We start from the raw sequence: 19,265 nt of genomic DNA on the forward strand, positions 1-19,265 counted from the left end.
TACTCAAAATATTTTTATATTTATATTGATTCGTATTAAAACCGTAATAATAATAATTTTATTTTGATAACGTGGAAGATTTCATCGAAAAATAATGAGCACATCGTTCTATAATTTATAACGCACATTGCGCTAAATTGCATTGTCATTCATATAAGGCGATTTTTGGCGATAGTTTGGTACATGTACCAAGGTTGTTTTTGGTAGAGACGGAGCTTATTCTGGTACATAACATCTTGTACCCTGCTTCATTTTTGGTATAGCGTGGTATCAACCAGCTACCTAGATACCAAAACGACTAGCCACGCCTCTACCACAAACTACCAAACGCGCAAAAATGTTCTGATAGAATCTGGTATACTTTGGTTGATATACCACAGTGACGCCAAAAATCGCCTATAATCTTGTATGTATCACAAATTGCCAGTCAAAAGTCATTCATATATATGACATTAGTGAAAACGTAAGCAATCATATGATTGACGTGATCACGTGTGTCGACACGTGGTGTCGTCAAATTTGGTTATGTTATACTAACCAAACATGAGTAAAGACATTTGCGTATAATCTAACGATATACATTTGAGGTATAAATTCTTCTTGTCGTGTGTTTACAATACGTTAAAAAATAATTCGATTAAAATTCGACCGATAGTCACTTAGCCTATCATTATTTCAAAATACTTTGCTAAAATTTTTGACAGCTCTCGTTATATTATGTATATGAAATGTTTAGGCTACTATTGACTTGCATAGCATGTTTTTCACGTGGAATTAAGGTATCGTTTTGTGAGAGATGTTGTCCATTCCTCGGAATTTTTATTGTCGATCAACTACAGGTCGAATTCTGGAGCGATCCAATAGATTGAACTATAGGCCTAACTTTTTAGTACGTCTACGTTGTAAATCAGGTGAGATTTTAGTGACTTTGTTGACGAAATAACATTGATTTATTTTGCTCGCAATACTTAATGATCGTTTATTTCTGTTTTAGAAAATGCAGTTATTACTATCGGTGATGTATCAAAAGAAGTGAGACCAGCGAACAGTCCGGAGTATGTTCCAAGAAAATATTGTATGTTGTGAATTTACTATTTATTATTCAATAATATGGTACGTTTAAGAGTATTAATAAGTAACAAATAGTAAATGGTCTTTTGAACAGTGTTAAATACGCAGTCTCAAGAGACACTAAGGCATTTAAAATGGATGCTCCAGAAAGATGTACTGCGTCAAGATATGTTTCTGATGGGTGGTCCAGGTATACGTAGACGAGAGCTTGCATTAGCCTTCCTGGAGCTAACCGATCGAGAATTGGAATTCATCGCGCTTACTCGCGATACTACAGAAGCAGATTTAAAGCAGAGGAGAGAGATCAAAAGCGGCACTGCGTACTATCATGATCAGAGTGCGGTAAGAGCCGCGACTCATGGACGAGTTCTCATAATCGAGGGTGTGGAGAAGGCGGAACGAAACGTGTTGCCTGTGTTAAATAATTTATTAGAAAATCGTGAAATGCATTTAGAAGATGGTAGATTTCTTATTCCGGCCTCTCGATACGACAAATTACTAAAGGTATTTTTGTTTTTATCTATATGATTCTAAAAAAGAATTTTATTAGACTTTTAGATGGAATTTTTCTTTAATCATCTAATTATAAATAATATATTTGTGAAAAATTTATTTGCAGATGCATAATCAAGCAGAGTTAGACGCATGGCGTCTTGTGCGAGTCAATGAAGATTTCATAGTAATAGCACTCGGTTTACCGTCACCGCGATACCCTGGTCATCCGTTAGATCCTCCTCTCAGATCTAGATTTCAAGCCCGTCACATTCCGCCGCCGACATTCGAGGTAAGTATGTATATTTAAGTATGTGACTTTTAAAAGATTAATAAATCAGCCAAAGAGCGCAATTAGTTGAGTAGATCCCGTGTGTCGTTCCACGTGAAGTATCAAAATGTTAAATGTCATGCACGGAAACATACTAGTATTACCTTTCCAAGATATATATACGGAGTTGAATCAACGTTTACAAAAGTCATTAAACAAGCTTCTAATTATATATAGCGATGTATTTCATCAAACTTTGTCACAGCAATTTGCGACCGTACGTATAGTGCTATTACTGTCGCATTAAAATCGCTTTCTTAATGGTAGTGATTAAAGACATGAGTCCAATTTATTCGCCATTCTCATATTCAATTATCAGAGATGTAATTGCTAATGGGATAAAAATATGAGGTAATAACGATTTGATGGCTCAGCGGTGATTTTAAGGGAGTGTGATACGTTCCGCTGGCATGGCCCCAAAGGAGAGACGGCGCGGTATAACTTCCGAGAAACTTTTGCCTGATTTATGGGATCGGAGTAGCGTACCATTAGGCATGGGGTGCGGAGGTCGCGCTTATTCCCTCCCCTTGCGGTCCGTATCCATCCCTTCCTTCCGATGTGCTCCTCTCGTTCGCATATAAACGCGGGCTCGTGGCTGCGCCATGGTCACAGGCATCGCGCGGCTCGGATCGCGTGTCTCAGAAACAGTCGAAACCTTACCCTGTCCTCCTATACGAGTCGATACGTCGGGGATTTGAACGAATTTACGTCTTAGATTAGAAAGAAACGCGAAGTCATCGGGGTTCTTCAAGTCCTAGCGTTCCAGTTTGACAGCGTAGCAACGTTAGCTGCGATTGTCAGCATAATTATATATTCGTTTTTTTCTAAATTTTTTTTTTTATTTTGTGGGAAACGGTGACGTGACAATGTCATTCGCAGAATGCGTATGTTCGCTGATTATTATTGAAGAATATTGAAGAAATAATTGTACCAAGCACGCGTGTTAATTTTTTCCTACTTATTATTATATTCTCAGGAACACATTAAAATTAAACATAACACGTGTTGGAAATATACTGGATTATTAAAAAATAATAATATTATATTAATAATATTATATTAAAGATAATAATATTATAATAATAATATTCCTATACCGGTTATATTAAGTATAATATTATCTTTTAGAATTTTTTAAAATAATTGATCGGGTATAGAAGACGCTAAACTTTTTTGAAGATTATTGCTGCAACATAATTATTAATATTTTTTCGCGTACAAATCACGTTATGCCGGCTATATGGGCATCGTCGGAGAGGCCTCTATTCGTGCGAACAGTTTGGGTGGATGGTATGCGACACGCTGTCTTGTCACCTGACGATCCTGTCATTAATCCGCGACTACATCGACGTCCGCGAACATTCGCGGAGAAGAACTTTTCCAAACACGAACAAACCGAAACCAGATTAGAGCGCTTGAACAGCTGTTTTATGAATTTGCACGTCGTAGTGGAGGAGAATTTTCCGGACAACAAGATACCGCCGAGAATCGTACGTAGACAGTCGGCTCCACCTTGCGCGAGAATGTGCAGCGAGAAGACTGGAGGCCTCCTGGAGATTTACTTGAATGACATTGATAAATTAGAGGAAAATTGTCAAACGTTAGAGAAAGAGGAAGTGACATTTCGCTCGATGAACGAAACTGCCTTTAATCGTAGCAGCAACGTCGAGCAGTCGATGTGTTTTCAGCGAGACACCTTCTCCACCATAACGGAATGCAAACAAGCCGATAGATCATCGGATTGGAATCCATTGTCCGAACGAGTGCTACAATGGTTGGATCTCTCCGGGAGAGCTCAGGATTACGAGTTGATGGAATCGAAAGAGAATTCGAAGAAAGTGGAAGAGGCTCGACGATGGAGCGCCGTCCGCAGGAGAAGACATCTCTCGCAGACGCGCGAGAATTCATTCTTTGCAGGGAAAGAGCGTATAGTCGTGCAGAATTACAAGCTGCAGAAGAACTGTAAGTTGGAATGCGTTACGAAGGCAACCGAGGCGAAACTCGGGCGAAAGCGATTATCTAAGATAAAGGACGCGATGGAAGACAAAATTCGAAAGGAGGAGAGCATCCAGTCAAAGAATCGCGTCTCGGATGAAGAGGAAGATGATTTGAAGAATGAAGACGACTCTCGAGATGATCCATCGGTCACATGGTCTCCACCTACTCGTCTGCAGTTGCACATCGTCATGCCGAGTTTTCATTCCGTTGAGAAACGAGCGTCCTCGTTGGAATCTCTGGCCTGCGATTGAATAGGACGACCAAATGTATATTCTCCTATTTTCATGTTTCATCGTTCCAGCTGCAACTGATATTTTTTTATATATCGTGATTCTCTCAACGTTGTATTGTGATTTTTTACGTCGAAAAAAATAGAAATGAAGAGAACCTTTATATCTGCGATTAATAATACTTAATAAACAGTTTATTTTTCAAAGTGGCAAACTAAATAGTGCAACTGATGTGACTCTTATCGAAGACTTTTTGTGCATTATATTATTTTTAATGCACAAACAGTAATAGTCCTGGCACATTTTTGATGAAAGCAGAAGTATAAGGTATTTATTGAGAATTTAAAAAAAATTATATATATCTGCGAAATATTTTATATACATATTTTATCAAATTTATAAATATTATTTTTATTGTATTGCTAATTTTTAAATTTACAAAAAAAATACTTAGAACATTTTGTCCAATATTTTTATCTCATCAAAAGCAAATTTTTATTATAAACAGCTTTTAGATCATTTTATTTCTACATCTTCTTCATTATTTAGTATAACTAGCACAAAATTGATTTAAAACATCTCATCGTAATTCGATATAATATATTTTACTATGCATCTTGACATTCTACGATAGATAGCATTTTCATGGAAAATTAATCCGAAACCGTGTTGCAAAAGCTCGTTATTGCACACCGAGAGAATTGAAGTCGACGGAGACATCGCCTCGTTTTATCTTCGACAGGAAACTGAATTGAACTTAGTTAATAATAAAACTCGTGGAAAAGATCACTTAAAACTTTAAAATAATTACACACAGCAGTTGGAGTATTTAAATCGTTTCTCGTGGAACGAATATTATCCGTCACGAAGCGTACATAGTGTACATAGTCCGTGGAAATTGCTGTCACGCGCAGAACCAACTAAGAGATACATATATCGTATTGAAGAATTTATGAAAAATATATGTAGAACAAATTACACGTGATAATATTACACTTTCGTAATATTATACGGATGAGATGAGAGTTATTTTTGCATTTTACATGGATCGTGTATAGCATTATGTATATGCTCGTGACTTCGCTTATGTGCCACCTTCGCGAAACTGCTGCCAGTCACTATAATGAAAAATGAAAATAATAAAGCGCCGAGGTCTCGCATTTATAGAAACCGCACAAGACAGCTAATATACTTGGCTCATATACTCTATATTCGCTGAGTAATAAAACTTGGCAGATATATAAATAAAGGTGTGCAGACATCTATTTTCTACATACACGATATCATCGTTTAATAATCAATCATCGCGAAAGCCGGCTTCTATTAAAATAGAAGCTTGATTTTATAGCTGATGGATGTCCCTGGGAAAAATGGTGTGCCATAATTTAAGTTTGCCGTGATTCCTGCGCTCTGTTATCATTATGGCAAAAGTGTAAATGTCTGAGCAATGTTTATGATTTATTAAAATTTGTTCCATTCCCTAAATGCATACGTATACCAAAGTTCTACAGTATTTCATTTTTCTAAGGTAAAGCTACAAAGATAGAAATGTCATCGTTAAAATAATGAGAGTTCTCTGTCCGATATAATTCAAGTGTCATATTTGATTTCGAACGCGAGAGTGCATTGAACTACCGGAAATTGCTGGAAATGGGAATCGCGTGTTTGCGGAATAGCTAGTTAATATTTTGATAGCCTGGTGACACATCTCTGGAAGAAGACGGCGAACTTTTTCCGGCGACGTTTTATAAGAAATTCGTATTTAATCGCGAAACTATGTCGCGACTTGGTCGTTGATTTTATTATTCGAAATCGGCGCAATGTGTGCTCGATATAACGGCGAATAATCGGAATAGGACCGATGTGGATAATAATCGAACGTGTCGAGAGAATTACGGAAAGCTTCGGCGCGAAATTGATTCTCCGTTTCTTCTATTTTCGCGACGAATCCCGGGGACGGGCGAGTCACGAAAACCACATTTCCGCCGACGCCGCAATTACACAGTCGATCGAGGGCTCGAGATTATAATCCGGTCCGATTGAAAGTTTTCGATGGAAATTCCGTGGGAGTGGGTGGGCGCAGCGGTATCTCTCACGCGGCTTCCGTGCCGAGTGGTAGTTATTCATCCGGACGCGCAATGTTGGAAAGCTCTCGGCGTTAATCACTCTCCTCGGAAGGAGGACTGTTTCGTGTACCGAGTTCGCCGATATACGACTCGTACATTCCTCACGTGCACGCGGTTCCGCCGCTTTTCCGCGCGCCGACTATGCGGGCTATGCCGCCGGAGAAGGCGGAAGTAATGGCAAGATAATTCGCGCTCCACGGGCTTACCGAGTTCGATGTACATTCGTTGCGCGGATAGACATCCGCGTTAAGTAACGTTAAATATATTACAACCCTGCCGTAAACTTCTCCGCGAGCTTCAAACTTTCATTCTGCCGCGAGTGCGGAATGCTGTTAAGCGTCAGTTTGAAAGTAATATTATTAAGCATAAGTTGGTCGCTTATTTAATGGCTGTAACTTAATCGCCAAAAACTCAATCGTTCTCTCTTTTGATTGGCCTGGTTAATGAAAAATTTTGTTAAAAAATCATCGCGTTACTGTAAAATATTAATTTTTTATTTTTGTTCCACAAGAAAAGAAACTAGATTCTGATAAAAGGCAAGGGCGGATAATTTATTCAGTTTTGACATATTTGTTCACATACGAAACATTGAGAATACTATATCGATTCAATTTTTTTTTTAAGGAACAATTCGAGATCTTGAGAAATTTAGCGCCGAACGTGGACGCTGGAAAATTATCGCAACTATTATCGTGTGCTCACGCGTTAATTACTCAAGAAGCGATCGCCATAGGCTTGCCAGATTTTCCTTTAGACAGTTTGTCGTCAGCTGCTTTAATTCTGGTAAATTTCTTGTTTTTGGATCAATATTATATGGCACGTTTCGTTAATCTGGCGTTAATTTTGCATTAATATGTTTGCATAGGACAAAAGCCCCGACTTGTCGATGTACGACATCTTTTACAGGTTTTATCCGTATAAACTTTTTTTGGGTAAAGAGGGTCAGAATGCTGTCGAGGATATCCTTAGAACGTTTAGCGTTTTAAATGATTCCAAAAAGAAGCATACTATTAATAGTCAAATTAATGCTACGAAGACAGCTGATGATCTTTCGGAGATTGACATAAAGCGCGATAATGGACAAGCAAGTTTTCATGTAAGCTGTAAATAAGTATGCGCTTGTAATACACTTATATTATCAATTTCTGTTGCTGAAGTATCTGAATTTATTTTGCGAATAGGTTTCTTGCGGCACGAGCCAATCTAGTAGCGTAAATAATGATCTTTATATAGAGACTAATTATCAGAACAATTTGTTGGCGAGCATGTTGGAGTCCCACTTGGCGTCCGATTTCTGCTTGATCGGACCGAAGGGCTGCGGCAAGTCCACTACCGTTCGACGGTTCGCTGATTTATTAGGGTATCAAGTGGAGCTAATAGTACTCTATCAGGCAAGTCTCGAGCATTCTTTTACGAACACGAGATTACGCCGTGACATTAGTTTGCGATTATGTGTTCTCTCGTAATAAACGACTTCCGTTCGATTTGTAAGAACTTCGCTCGCGCGTGCGACAGTTATTGCGGTAATTCGTTCGTAATGAAACGGTAGAAATATTTTCTTAGGATATGACGTCCAGAGATCTGATACAACAACGGACCACGTCGCTTAATGGCGATACGGTCTGGAGAGATTCACCGCTGATCGACGCGGCTCTCAACGGCAAATTAACCGTGCTGGATGGTATTAATAGGATTCATTCCAGTACCTTAGCTATACTGCACAGGTAATCGGTATTTTCGGCATTCCGTTGGTATAAGCGATTGATGAGGCAATGATATGAAATTTGCGCTCGCAGATTAGTTCACGATCGGGAGTTGCAGTTGCACGATGGTAAACGACTTATAAGAGCCGATCGTTACGACGAGATAAAGAGAGAGTATAATAGATCCGACGAGGAGATGCACGATCGTGGTGTCCTACGAATTCATCCCGCTTTCAGGCTGATAGCCTTGGCTGAACGGCCGGTTGTCAACAGTTCGTCCGGACAATGGATGAATTCCGAGCTGCTCAGCTTGTTCCTCTTCCACGAGATGAAGCCACTCGACAAGCACGAGGAGATTCATATTATTCGATCGAAGGTGATTGCGGAGAGAACTATCAATACTTGAGAATTCAGCCTCCGGTAAATTCTCACCGAGTAATTTATATTGCAGTTTGGAGAGCCTAGTCGAGCATTGTTGAGTATCGTAGAATTGGCGCACGTCCTGCGCTCGTCCGACGATCCGACTTTACAGTCTCTCGCCAGTTCGCTGAGTACTCGGCAACTCTTGCGAATCGCCGAGCGAATGCACAGATTTCGGTGCAGTGACGCTTACAATGCGGTTCAACGCGCTTGTCTGGCGCGCTTCTTGCCGGCGATCGCGAAACAAGCCCTCGAGGACTGTTGTCGTCGACTGAACGTTGTTCCGTCGAAATCTGCCATGGATTCGGAGGTCGCGTGCACCGTCACGAAGGATACCGTGAGGATCGGCGACACCGTCGTGGACCGATATCGCACTGCGGTTCTGAGCAAAGTACCCGACATCGTGTTTTACGACGTACCGGAGCATGTCGCGCTCTTGGAACGGTTATTGCAGGACTTTAGCCTGGGGCAGAATCTTCTGCTGGTCGGTAATCAGGGTGTCGGCAAAAATAAGATCGTCGACCGATTGTTACAGTTATTAAATCGGCCACGCGAGTATATACAGTTGCACCGGGACACGACCGTGCAAACTTTGACCCTGCAACCGATGGTCAGAGACGGCAAAGTTGTTTATGAAGATTCGCCGCTCGTGCAAGCGGTTAAACTAGGCCACGTTCTCGTCATCGACGAGGCGGACAAAGCACCCACGCACGTGACATGTATATTGAAAGTATGTACCTGACGATACATATGTAAAGTTACAATAGCGTCAATATACGCTCTATGAATTTCGAGACGATTCTATTTCATTTTCAGACCTTGGTGGAATCGGGCGAAATGATTCTGTCGGATGGTAGACGAATTGTTCCTCGTACCAATGACAATGCGCGCGATACAAACAGTATACCTATGCATCCGGACTTTAGAATAATAGTACTGGCAAATAGACCGGGCTTCCCGTTCTTGGGCAACGATTTCTTCGGCGCTTTGGGTGATCTATTCAGCACGCATTCTGTTGATAATCCGAATATACGAAGCGAGATTCAGCTCTTGAGACAATACGGACCGCATGTAGGTGAACAGACGATACATAAACTAGTGAAGGCTTTCGGCGAGTTGAGAAATATGGCCGATCAAGGTCTAGTTTCGTATCCTTATTCGACTCGAGAAGTGGTTAATATAGTTAAACATCTAGAGGTGAGTGAACAAAATTTTTTCAAGAGAATATATATATGCATTTTAATATTCATCGATGTAATTGCTTCCGCAATGATGTTGTAGAAATTTCCGAATGAATCGTTAGCTACTGTAGTGCGCAACGTTTTTGATTTTGATCGATATAGCCAGGAAGTGTTTGATACTTTGGTAACTGTACTTCATAAACATGGGATTCCCGTTGGAACAAGTCCAACTAATGTTGCCTTAGCTAAAGAGTAAGATAATCTTTACATATAGATGTTTTTAAATTTTTTAAAAATTACACATTAATTAAGTAAACAAGAGGGCGGATAGGAGGATATATGAATTAATTATAATTTTGTAATTTATTTTTCATATTATGATATGAAGTAAACTGGTTGTACAAATTTATACTTAATGAATGAAAATGCGAAAAAAATATATGAAAATATGAGAAAAATATTAAAGATATAAGAAATGTCAATTTTTTTCAAACAATATTCTTCCCTCTTTTCCATTGTAGAATATCTTTACCTGAGATGAAGATCTGTGGTAGTTGGAACATTTCGAACACGTTTCAAAATATACCTGCTCAGGAAAGATATGTTAAATTAAAATTGCCGACATTTCCGGCGCAAAACGATCGAACTTTAGACCGAGTTGAAGCCAGATCGGCTTGGTTCACGGAATTACAAAGTTACTGGACAATACCCATTAGCGAGAATAGTACAGTGACCGCTTTAGCGGTTGCGAACGGAAGTAAAGGAGATGGTACGGACGACAGAATACACGTTCTCACGACGAATCCTTTGAATATATTTAGCATGACGCTGGAATCGGAGCAAATTCGCGAGACATCATTACAAGGCTTGATAAGCCCCGCTAGAGGCAATTTGCCGTTTTATAATGTCGCGGTTGATAATCTTGGGGATGTTTTAGTTCATGAAGAAACTGTAAGTAATAAACATGATGTTTACAAATGTAAAAATTATGTATCGTAGATTCTTCTCATCGACTTTTGTGTAATTATTTTTAGAGTAATTCCATGCTCATGGTAAACATAAACGAGGGTTCCGTACGAGAATTACAAATTTCATCCTTTTTGGATGTCGCCAGCGATAAATTATCAAACGCTTTTAGAAGTAAGACCCCTCAGTGGAAGATGAAGGCAGATTTATTGTCATCGCATAATCTGATTGTCTTATATACACAAAATCATAACAAAGTCGAAGCTATCAATTTACAGAACATGTGTGCTTACTCGATGAATTTACCGTGTAAGATCGAATCGATCTTACTCGCATCCGATAAAAAATGGTTAATTCAGGATACATCGAAGAATAAATATGTTCTCATGAAATCCACGGATTCGGATCCATGCCCTAATATCTTGCATGAATTGAACGAGTCCAATAGCACCGATCTTAAGACTAGTAGCGTTTTGAATTGCGGTAGAAGCAGTCTGCACAAAACGGAATTGAGCAAAGCTCTTCAACAAAAGATAGACTCCCCGAACAGACTATTAGTGACCGATAATACGTACGCCGGCATTGTGATAGGTTTCCCGGATTTGGACAGTTCCAACGACCTACATTTCTGGCCGAGAAAGGAAAGAACACGTAGCTTCATGACACCTATCATTACACAAAACGGACAAGTGATCAGAACGATTTCACCCAGTCAGGTACCCGATGAAGTTTATCCGAAGGATAAAAAACATGCAGGAATCTCCGCTTACTTAGAGATAGTTGATACAGTAAATCACAAACTACGATATTTACCTATTCCGGAGTAAGTAAATTTGCGATAAGCACGAAAATTGTGCTAACAAAAATACAAATTTTTGCAAAGCTTATATTTTCCAACTTTTACGTTTTACGTTGAAAAAAAATAATGTATAAATATAGTACAGAGTATATCTCCCCCCTCGTGCTATTTTTGTACATATCTGTTTCCGATTAAACGCGACTGAGAAAATCATTAAATCTTTTACTAGACCAGTTAATGTCTCGCCATTGACACAATGGCTATATACGAAGGACCTTCCGCTTTATGCGTCACTTACATCGAACGAAGGTCTCGTCACAATAGATGCCGGTGGCTGCGTACGCTTATGGGAGACATCAATCACGAATATAGAAAAGTCATTGGGCGCTTGGCGCAAAATGATAAGCACCGACGAGGATAAAATGCAAATTACCAAAGAAAGATATTCGGGGCAGGATGTCACCGGACCGAAACATGGCAAGGTCGATAAAAATAATGAACCACACGTGGGTGGCAATACCTGGGCCGGAGGAACCGGAGGTGCACATACAAATATCTAAATAAAATAAGATAAAGCTTAAAAAGAAATTATATCTGTATCAAGTATCATTGCAGAGTGCAACCAACTGTGTTACAGAATAAAATATAGAACATATATACATTAATTCATATTTTTTATACAGGTCGCGATACGGCGGGTTTAGGCGGAAAGGGAGGACCGTATCGGCTGGATGCTGGACACACGGTGCATCAGCTCAGCGACGAAGAGAAGAATGCGGTGCCGGAACATATAAAGAAGGCTGCTCGCGAAATGGGCCTTCGCGCGTTTAAGCAGCGGCTCAAGGATATAAAAATGAGCGAATACGACCATAAACTATACAGTCAATTTAGCGATGCTGTTCGTAATCAAGTGCAGGCCTTGAGAGTCGTATTAGGTGAGCGTCGTAAATCCGAATCCGCGGACTTTTAAGGATCGCATTCATTGTTCTTTACCGTACATGTTCTTCATTTCACAGGCACGTTGCAGGCCAAGAGCAACGAACGACAATGGTTCAGGCATCAGACGTCGGGTGAGCTGGACGATACGAAATTAATCGAGGGATTAACGGGCGAGAGAACAATTTATCGGCGGAGAGCAGAGAAAGAGCCGGAGGTTGGCGCTCCTCAATTGAAACCGAAGCGACTGAAACTTGTCGCGGACGTGTCCGGTAGCATGTACAGGTTCAATAGTTACGACGGTCGACTGGATCGTGAATTAGAAGCCTGCGTCATGGTAATGGAAGCTTTCAGCGGCTACGAGGGAAAATTTCAATACGACATCGTCGGTCATTCCGGCGACGATTATCGTATTGCCTTTGTCGATCGAACGCAACCACCAACGGATAATAAACGAAGGCTGGAAGTGATTAAGGTAAGATTCATTTATATCGTTTTCCTTTATAAAATTGCGCAATTTAATTAATTTGAGTTTTAATTAATTTCTTTAGATGATGCACGCTCACTCGCAATTTTGCATGTCTGGAGATAATACCTTGGAAGCGACGCAACACGCAATTGCGAGTTTGGCGAAAGAAGATTCCGACGAGTCTATTGTAGTTGTTCTTTCGGATGCGAATCTCGAACGCTATGGGATTCGTCCCGAACGATTCGCGAAAGTATTGATGTCTAACACGGACGTGAATTCCTATGCTATTTTTATCGGATCATTGGGCGATCAAGCAAACAGGTGATTCTACAATAATACAATCTCTTTCTATCGTCGCTTCATCATTTATTCTCTTCCATATTAATACGATCGATACTCTAATTAAGATATTTATACTACTTTTAGATTAATGAAAAAGATGCCTTCTGGTCGCGCATTTGTGTGCATGGATCTTAAAAATATACCACGAATTTTACAGCAAATATTTGCCGCTTCGGTTTTAAGTACGCGGTCAACTTAACGCTCAATTATAATTAGTTGGAGTAATTTGTAGGAATATAAGACGTAAATGTATTTCTATATATTTAGCAACATAGGATTAATTAATAACTTTTTTGGGATACATATTTTTACATAGCACACAATCATGTTTATATAATTAGTATAATCATGTTTATATAATTATTATAAATTTCTGTAAATAAAAAATTTCTAATTTTAGATATATTTACAAATCACACAAACACAGCTTTAGTATAACGTAGACTCGGGAGTTATTAAAAAGGAGATATGTACATAATAATAATGGCACTTTTGTCTCAATAATTGACATACTACATTACTAAGATCTTTCTAGTCTTCAAGCTTCAAGAAGATAAACACAAATTAGAGCATCTTAATCCGCACGTATATCAAAGCGTTATCTCGCGCGAGGTCTCGCCAAGAAGTCAGCTGTGACCTTTCACTCCGGGTAAACGCCCGGATTTGTCCGCTCATGAAAGGAAGGGAACGAACGTCGGCCGTGGGGAGGCGGCAGCATGGACCGGCGCGCGTCTCGGCATTTCGGTCCGTCGCCCGAAAGGGGGATTTCATCCCCCGGAGAGCGACAGGAAGCCGAGAGCAACCGAGGCCGCGCGGAGAGGATCGAAGCGGTTTCCGCGTGTGCGCGCGCGCGCGCGCGGGTGACGGTTGTGTGGGGGGGGTGGCCGATTGTCAGTCGCACGCCGGTCGTTGAATGGAGCGGGTGTGGAGACGCGTACAGGGTGCCGGGCGTCGCGGTGCCGCGGCCCGTTGCGGCTGTCCCGTGCAGCCGTGTCAGCTGCACGTGGACCAACGCGCGAAGCGCGGCGGCGGCGGCCGCAAATCCCGCGGCGGCGGACCCCAGACCATCGTCTGCGGCTGCCAGGTACAGCCGTGTCCGGTGCATCCGGTGCTCATCAGGATCCGTCGTACGCGACCGGCCGCCGCTTCTGCCGCCGCGGCCGCGGCCGTCAGCTGCGACTGTCCGCCGGATTCGCAACCCTGTCCGCATCTACAGCGAGGATCGACCGCGCGAAGAATCAGAAGGTAAATATAAACGTCACGGTGTAATGTCAAATATATCGGACGGTGCATTCTGTGGATGAAGACAGCGTGTTTATTGTTGTTGTTGGGGTAGGTTGCAGATTAGGGTAGGTAGGTGTGAAACTGCTGATTCGAGTATTGCTGTTCCATTGCATAAAGAGAAAAAGGTAATGTGATATATGCTTTATCCGATCGATAGCATTTATTGGCCATTAAAAAATTGTTGGGACATCGTGGAATTAATTTTTTTCTTGAAAGATTGATAAAATTCTCTTTCGGAATTTTGGACTCTTTCGTTCGATCGATACGAGTAGGAATAACGAGCAACAGTTACGTCCATTCGGACGTGCTGTCATACAGGGTGTTACAAACTTGCCGTATCTTCTTCATTATCCTAGATTCTTTGCTTTGCGTCGCTTTTATTCTATTGATAGCGTTCTTGTTTTATCGTTTAAGCATCGTTTAATTGATGGCGATAATTCGCGGTCGATTACATAAAGCTTGACTGCGCGTTCTAGAAGATCACGGTTAAAGGGGTGGAAGGCATGATAAAGATTATGAGCCAACGTGTTGTTGATACTTGCTGCTGATCGTGAGCAGGATGAATATGTTGTAGATGAATATATGTAGTTAGCGTAGTTAACCCTTGAACCTTCGCTGTTGCCCAAGGGTAGTATAACTGCTCGTTCTTTGGATAAATGAAGTGATTATATTGTCTGGATTAATATGGAGGAATCTTCCTGATAATGAAAGCGTTTTTATGTCGGCATAATAGAATTTTTAATGATTAGTCAAAGAACTTAAGAATATTAATTTGCATGGCCTTTTATCTTCGAAAAAAATGCTGAGATATTGATTTATAAATACCACGTGCTATTTGAATGAATGTACATGATCGTACATTTAATATACAATCACATATATCATGAATATTTTATATAAACAATTTACTATTAAATTAATTTTATAAAATAAATTTTATTTTATTTTTTACATACGGTTATATAATTTGTCTCAATATGTATTATCACACAAAACAAAATATTTTTTATTGAGTACAATTTATACTTATATTAATTTTAAAATATTAGCGTGTAAATAAATAAACGAATATTTAAAACGTATACTTACATGTATATTTTTTTTTACTTAGCCTTAATACATGCATTAAAAAGACATACATTGATAGAGAAATATGGACATGCAAGAAATTATAAATAGCATTATTGAGGCGAAAAATTGCTAAATTATTGAACCAATTTATAATAAAATCAATTTATCACTTGCGATGCAATTATCTACGTGCAGCTAAATTTAATCGCGATACAGTTGCTCGCTAACCGCGGTTCTCGTTTTCGGTCTGACCTGATTTTTCTTTCTATCTTTCCTTCTTGCGACCTCCGAACTGAATCCTACCATTCCACGATATCATTGTGCGATAATACGCTAAATGAAGTTTCCAATAGTCGATAGGAACTCTCTCGGTTTAACTTGTGGCTGTCAGATATCTCGGGCAAAATATGTCGCAATCGCTATATGAAAATCGACGATTCCAATAATATCTAGACATTTGCATAATTGCTACAGACATACTTATAAATCCCGAGGAAAATCAATACGACATTTCGAAAACAAATATCTAAAAAATTACGATTTCAAATAAAAGAAATCGTAATTTTTTAGTTTCAGAATTAATTTTTAAATTTAAATAAAAAAATAAAAATTCTCTCTTTTCCCTTATCAATGTTTGACAGGCCTGATACAATTCGTCATGAAAATTTGTCGAATTTTTCTAACATATACATATGTTTTTCAGATCCGAATGCACCGATCGTTCCTGCCGGCACACATCCTGCGGCGCCGGCACTCGTCGCCGAGCGGTCGCGCAATCCTCATCCTCCCCCGTCTCCTCGCAGTTGCAGCTGCAACTGCAGCCGTGCGAATGCACCGACGAGAGATTAAACTGCTCCCACACAGGCGGCGGCGAGGCGCCATGCGAGTGCGAGTGTGGCGAGGAGGCGAAGCCGTGTCCGCACACGGCCAAAACGCGCAGCGTGCGTCGCACGTGCACGGATTGCAGTTGCACTCAGCCGTGCGGTCACAAACCGCAGTCCGAGGGCCGTATCAAGCGGGTCAAGTGCCGCGTGAGACGCGCCGGCTGCGCGATGGCTCGCTGCACCGCCGAGCTCGCGATGCTGCATTTGCACTGGGAGCTCGCCGCCGAATGTGCGCCCTGTAGACCGCGCGCGCTCACACGACGGCTCTGCAGGAGGCAGCAGAGCGACAACGAGCTCTACCGCAGCAACAGCTTCAAGTTCGAGCGTTTCGAGCGTACCAAGGACGAGTGCGTCACCCCGCTCCGCAAGCAGGTGAGTCCACTTTCGAGCTCGCTCCTGATTTTATAATCGAGTTATCTCGCCTCTTTTTTACGATCGAACACGAGATAGCAAGAAGAGATGATATTTCGGAATATATTCCGAATTATTTATCATATTTTCGTAAATCGCGAATCGCGCGACACGTGTTAACACGTGAGTACTCTGATATATTGACGTATTTTATTTCGATGTACGTATAAAATACTACCGACAATATACATATGTAGAGAATCGTACGAATTAATCATCAGAGAGTTAAATTACAAAAAATGTGATATAAAAAATATATTTATAAAATAGTTTTATTTATTTACTTATTTATCGTAACAGTGGATAGCTACAATTTTTATTTAAACTTTTGTTAATCGAAATGTTTTCAATATGTTAACATAAATGTATATTTTCTAAATATTACTCAAATTAGTAAAATTTATTTTTATGGTACAATTAAAATTGTAATAAGGATAGAATATTTTGTTTTATTTACATTATTTTGTAAATGACGTATAACTTTAACGAAAAAGATAGCAAAGATTCATATGATGATTCATATAAGCATTATAACTTTAATTCCACTTTTTCATATATATATATATCATAAGAGCATTTCAAGTCCAGTAGTCTCTCTAGAGAATCAAGAAAAAGTATTGTACTCTATTTCGTGTTCAAGTGAACTCTTTAAAGTTTGATGATATTTGGTGGTATGAGAAGCCGTGTACCGAATAAAGACTATACTTTTTCACATCGAAATAATATTCTTTCATGAGTATCATACAACAATAAAAAATAACATAAATAACGTTAATCAAACTTGCAAATTCTAAGTTACTATTATTTGAATATTGCTTATCTTGATATTTAATAATCAGATTGAAAAAAGTACTCAATTCTACTGGTTGAATAAAACTTTTATCATGTTGAGACTAATAACACTTAATATTATTTTACTATTTATATAAAAAAGGAGAAAGATTTTACTGATTGTAAGTTCATGCCAAAGCTCGATTTTAATCGCATATGTCATGCGTCGCACGTGCTATTCCATATATTATAGGTGAGACTCTCAAGAATTCTTGAAACGAATATTTAAACAGAAAAGATGCATGCTTATATGGCTTGCAGTCGTGAATACTGTCTTTCTGATATTCGTTTTTGCAAAACGAATTCAATCGCTTCTTCAATGTACATTATCGAATGAGAAAATAATGAGCAATTTCATTAATGCGATAATGTATTGAAAAGAATTTAAAATAAGATAAACTCATTTATAATGTTTTTTTAAATTCGCGCCGTGATCGTAGCAATATTTCTCATCGCTATTGTATAGTGCAATTACCTTCAGCATTCGAAGCGAGTGAATTCAACGAGCGTCTATCGTATCGCGATTTCGTATATCTGAAGACCCGGAGTGCAATGGTACAAGTTTCGAGTTTATGACCTATAATTTCGGGCTCATTTAAACCTACTTGCACAGCCGTTTACTCGATTGTAGATTGAAAATGTGAGATATTATATTACTTTCCAACTTACAAGCTATTTCTAGATCGGGTTACTTTTAATAATAAAAGCAAAGCATAATTTAATATAGCTGATAATTGTGCGGAGCTTCCTTCTTCCTTTTTATCAAAGATTACGAGCAAAATACATAATTACACTTTTTACATTGAAATATAACATAGATATTTTTAATGAAACAAAAACTTGAAATGTTTAGTAGTATAAAAGTAGTAAAAGTCAAGTTTCGTCAGACATCAATAGGCACTTGCTACTATAAATAGTCTTATTCATATATTTTTCATATTTTATTCATATATAGGATATGTAAATATAATTTAATAATTTAATATTATAGTAAGTTTATTGTTATTATTATTGTATTTATAAAAATCCATTCTGATTAATTAAGATCAAACATAAATAAATTTAATTAAAAATATAATTTTTCTATTATTAAATTAATAATAAAAAATAAATTAAATTAATAATAAAATTAAGCACATTAGTATATGTGCTGTGTGTATGTGTGTGTGTGTGTGCTGTGTGTGTGTGTGTGTGTGTGTGTGTGTGTGTGTGTGTGTGTGTGTGTGTGTGTGTGTGTGTGTGTGTGTGTGTGTGTGTGTGTGCGTGCGTGCGTATTTTATAAATTAATCTTATTATCTATAATTATTTGTGACAAAAAATATTCTCCAATACATTAATCTAATACATGGTTTTGAACAATAAAAATTATGAGTGCAATAACATATATAAATATATCAAAAATATTTGGAATCAAATATATTTGATTATTTGATTTTATCTTTATATAATAATTGGATATAATCGTTACATGAAATAAACTAGAGATTTTCAGGAAACGTTTCCATAAAAATTATTTCGTTTCTGAAAATTATTCCGTTATTTAATAAACTATTCAAACAATTTCTCATGAGACTTATGTGCCATGATTAATCAATTATTGGAAATAAAAATATCTTGTCCAGTATAATTGATTAATCACAGCATATAAACTCACAGTCCTCTAAATGTTGTATCATCAATTTATGTCTAGTGATTATAAGATTTTATCATTTTTTGTTAT

General features: G+C 38.8%; 2 protein-coding genes across 4 annotated transcripts in view; both read left to right on the forward strand.

Annotated features, from left to right (window-relative positions):
- Positions 1 to 278: 278 nt before the first annotated feature.
- Positions 279 to 13,463, forward strand: C12.2 (von Willebrand factor A domain-containing protein c12.2). Of its 3 annotated transcripts, XM_083095904.1 has the most exons (20): positions 279 to 587; positions 737 to 911; positions 995 to 1,075; positions 1,166 to 1,575; positions 1,691 to 1,855; positions 6,873 to 7,031; positions 7,114 to 7,344; positions 7,430 to 7,639; positions 7,812 to 7,972; positions 8,045 to 8,327; positions 8,403 to 9,101; positions 9,188 to 9,568; positions 9,653 to 9,804; positions 10,074 to 10,503; positions 10,587 to 11,341; positions 11,547 to 11,857; positions 12,001 to 12,252; positions 12,334 to 12,728; positions 12,805 to 13,043; positions 13,149 to 13,463. In XM_083095904.1, the coding sequence occupies exons 2-20, from the start codon at positions 797 to 799 to the stop codon at positions 13,261 to 13,263; spliced, it is 5,544 nt and encodes a 1,847-aa protein (XP_082952030.1). In that variant the 5' UTR covers positions 279 to 587; positions 737 to 796; the 3' UTR covers positions 13,264 to 13,463. The 3 variants fall into 3 exon arrangements, with proteins under 3 accessions (XP_082952030.1, XP_082952031.1, XP_082952033.1); XM_083095905.1 differs by lacking the exon at positions 279 to 587 and having other exon boundaries at positions 596 to 911; XM_083095907.1 differs by lacking the exons at positions 279 to 587; positions 737 to 911 and having other exon boundaries at positions 993 to 1,075; positions 1,147 to 1,575.
- A 514-nt stretch (positions 13,464 to 13,977) lies between these two features.
- Positions 13,978 to 19,265, forward strand: part of Hwt (SH2 domain-containing adapter heavyweight) — a 121,595-nt gene continuing 116,307 nt past the window's right edge. Inside the window, exons 1-2 of the mRNA XM_083095908.1 lie at positions 13,978 to 14,309; positions 16,123 to 16,675. Coding sequence (XP_082952034.1) covers positions 13,978 to 14,309; positions 16,123 to 16,675 — 885 coding nt within the window. The remainder of the gene's footprint in view (positions 14,310 to 16,122; positions 16,676 to 19,265) is intronic.

The sequence above is a fragment of the Camponotus vicinus genome, unplaced genomic scaffold (genome assembly GCF_025532165.1).
Source record: "Camponotus vicinus isolate PSW18456_S1 unplaced genomic scaffold, iyCamVici1.0 SCAF_4, whole genome shotgun sequence".
Taxonomy (NCBI): domain Eukaryota; kingdom Metazoa; phylum Arthropoda; class Insecta; order Hymenoptera; family Formicidae; genus Camponotus; species Camponotus vicinus.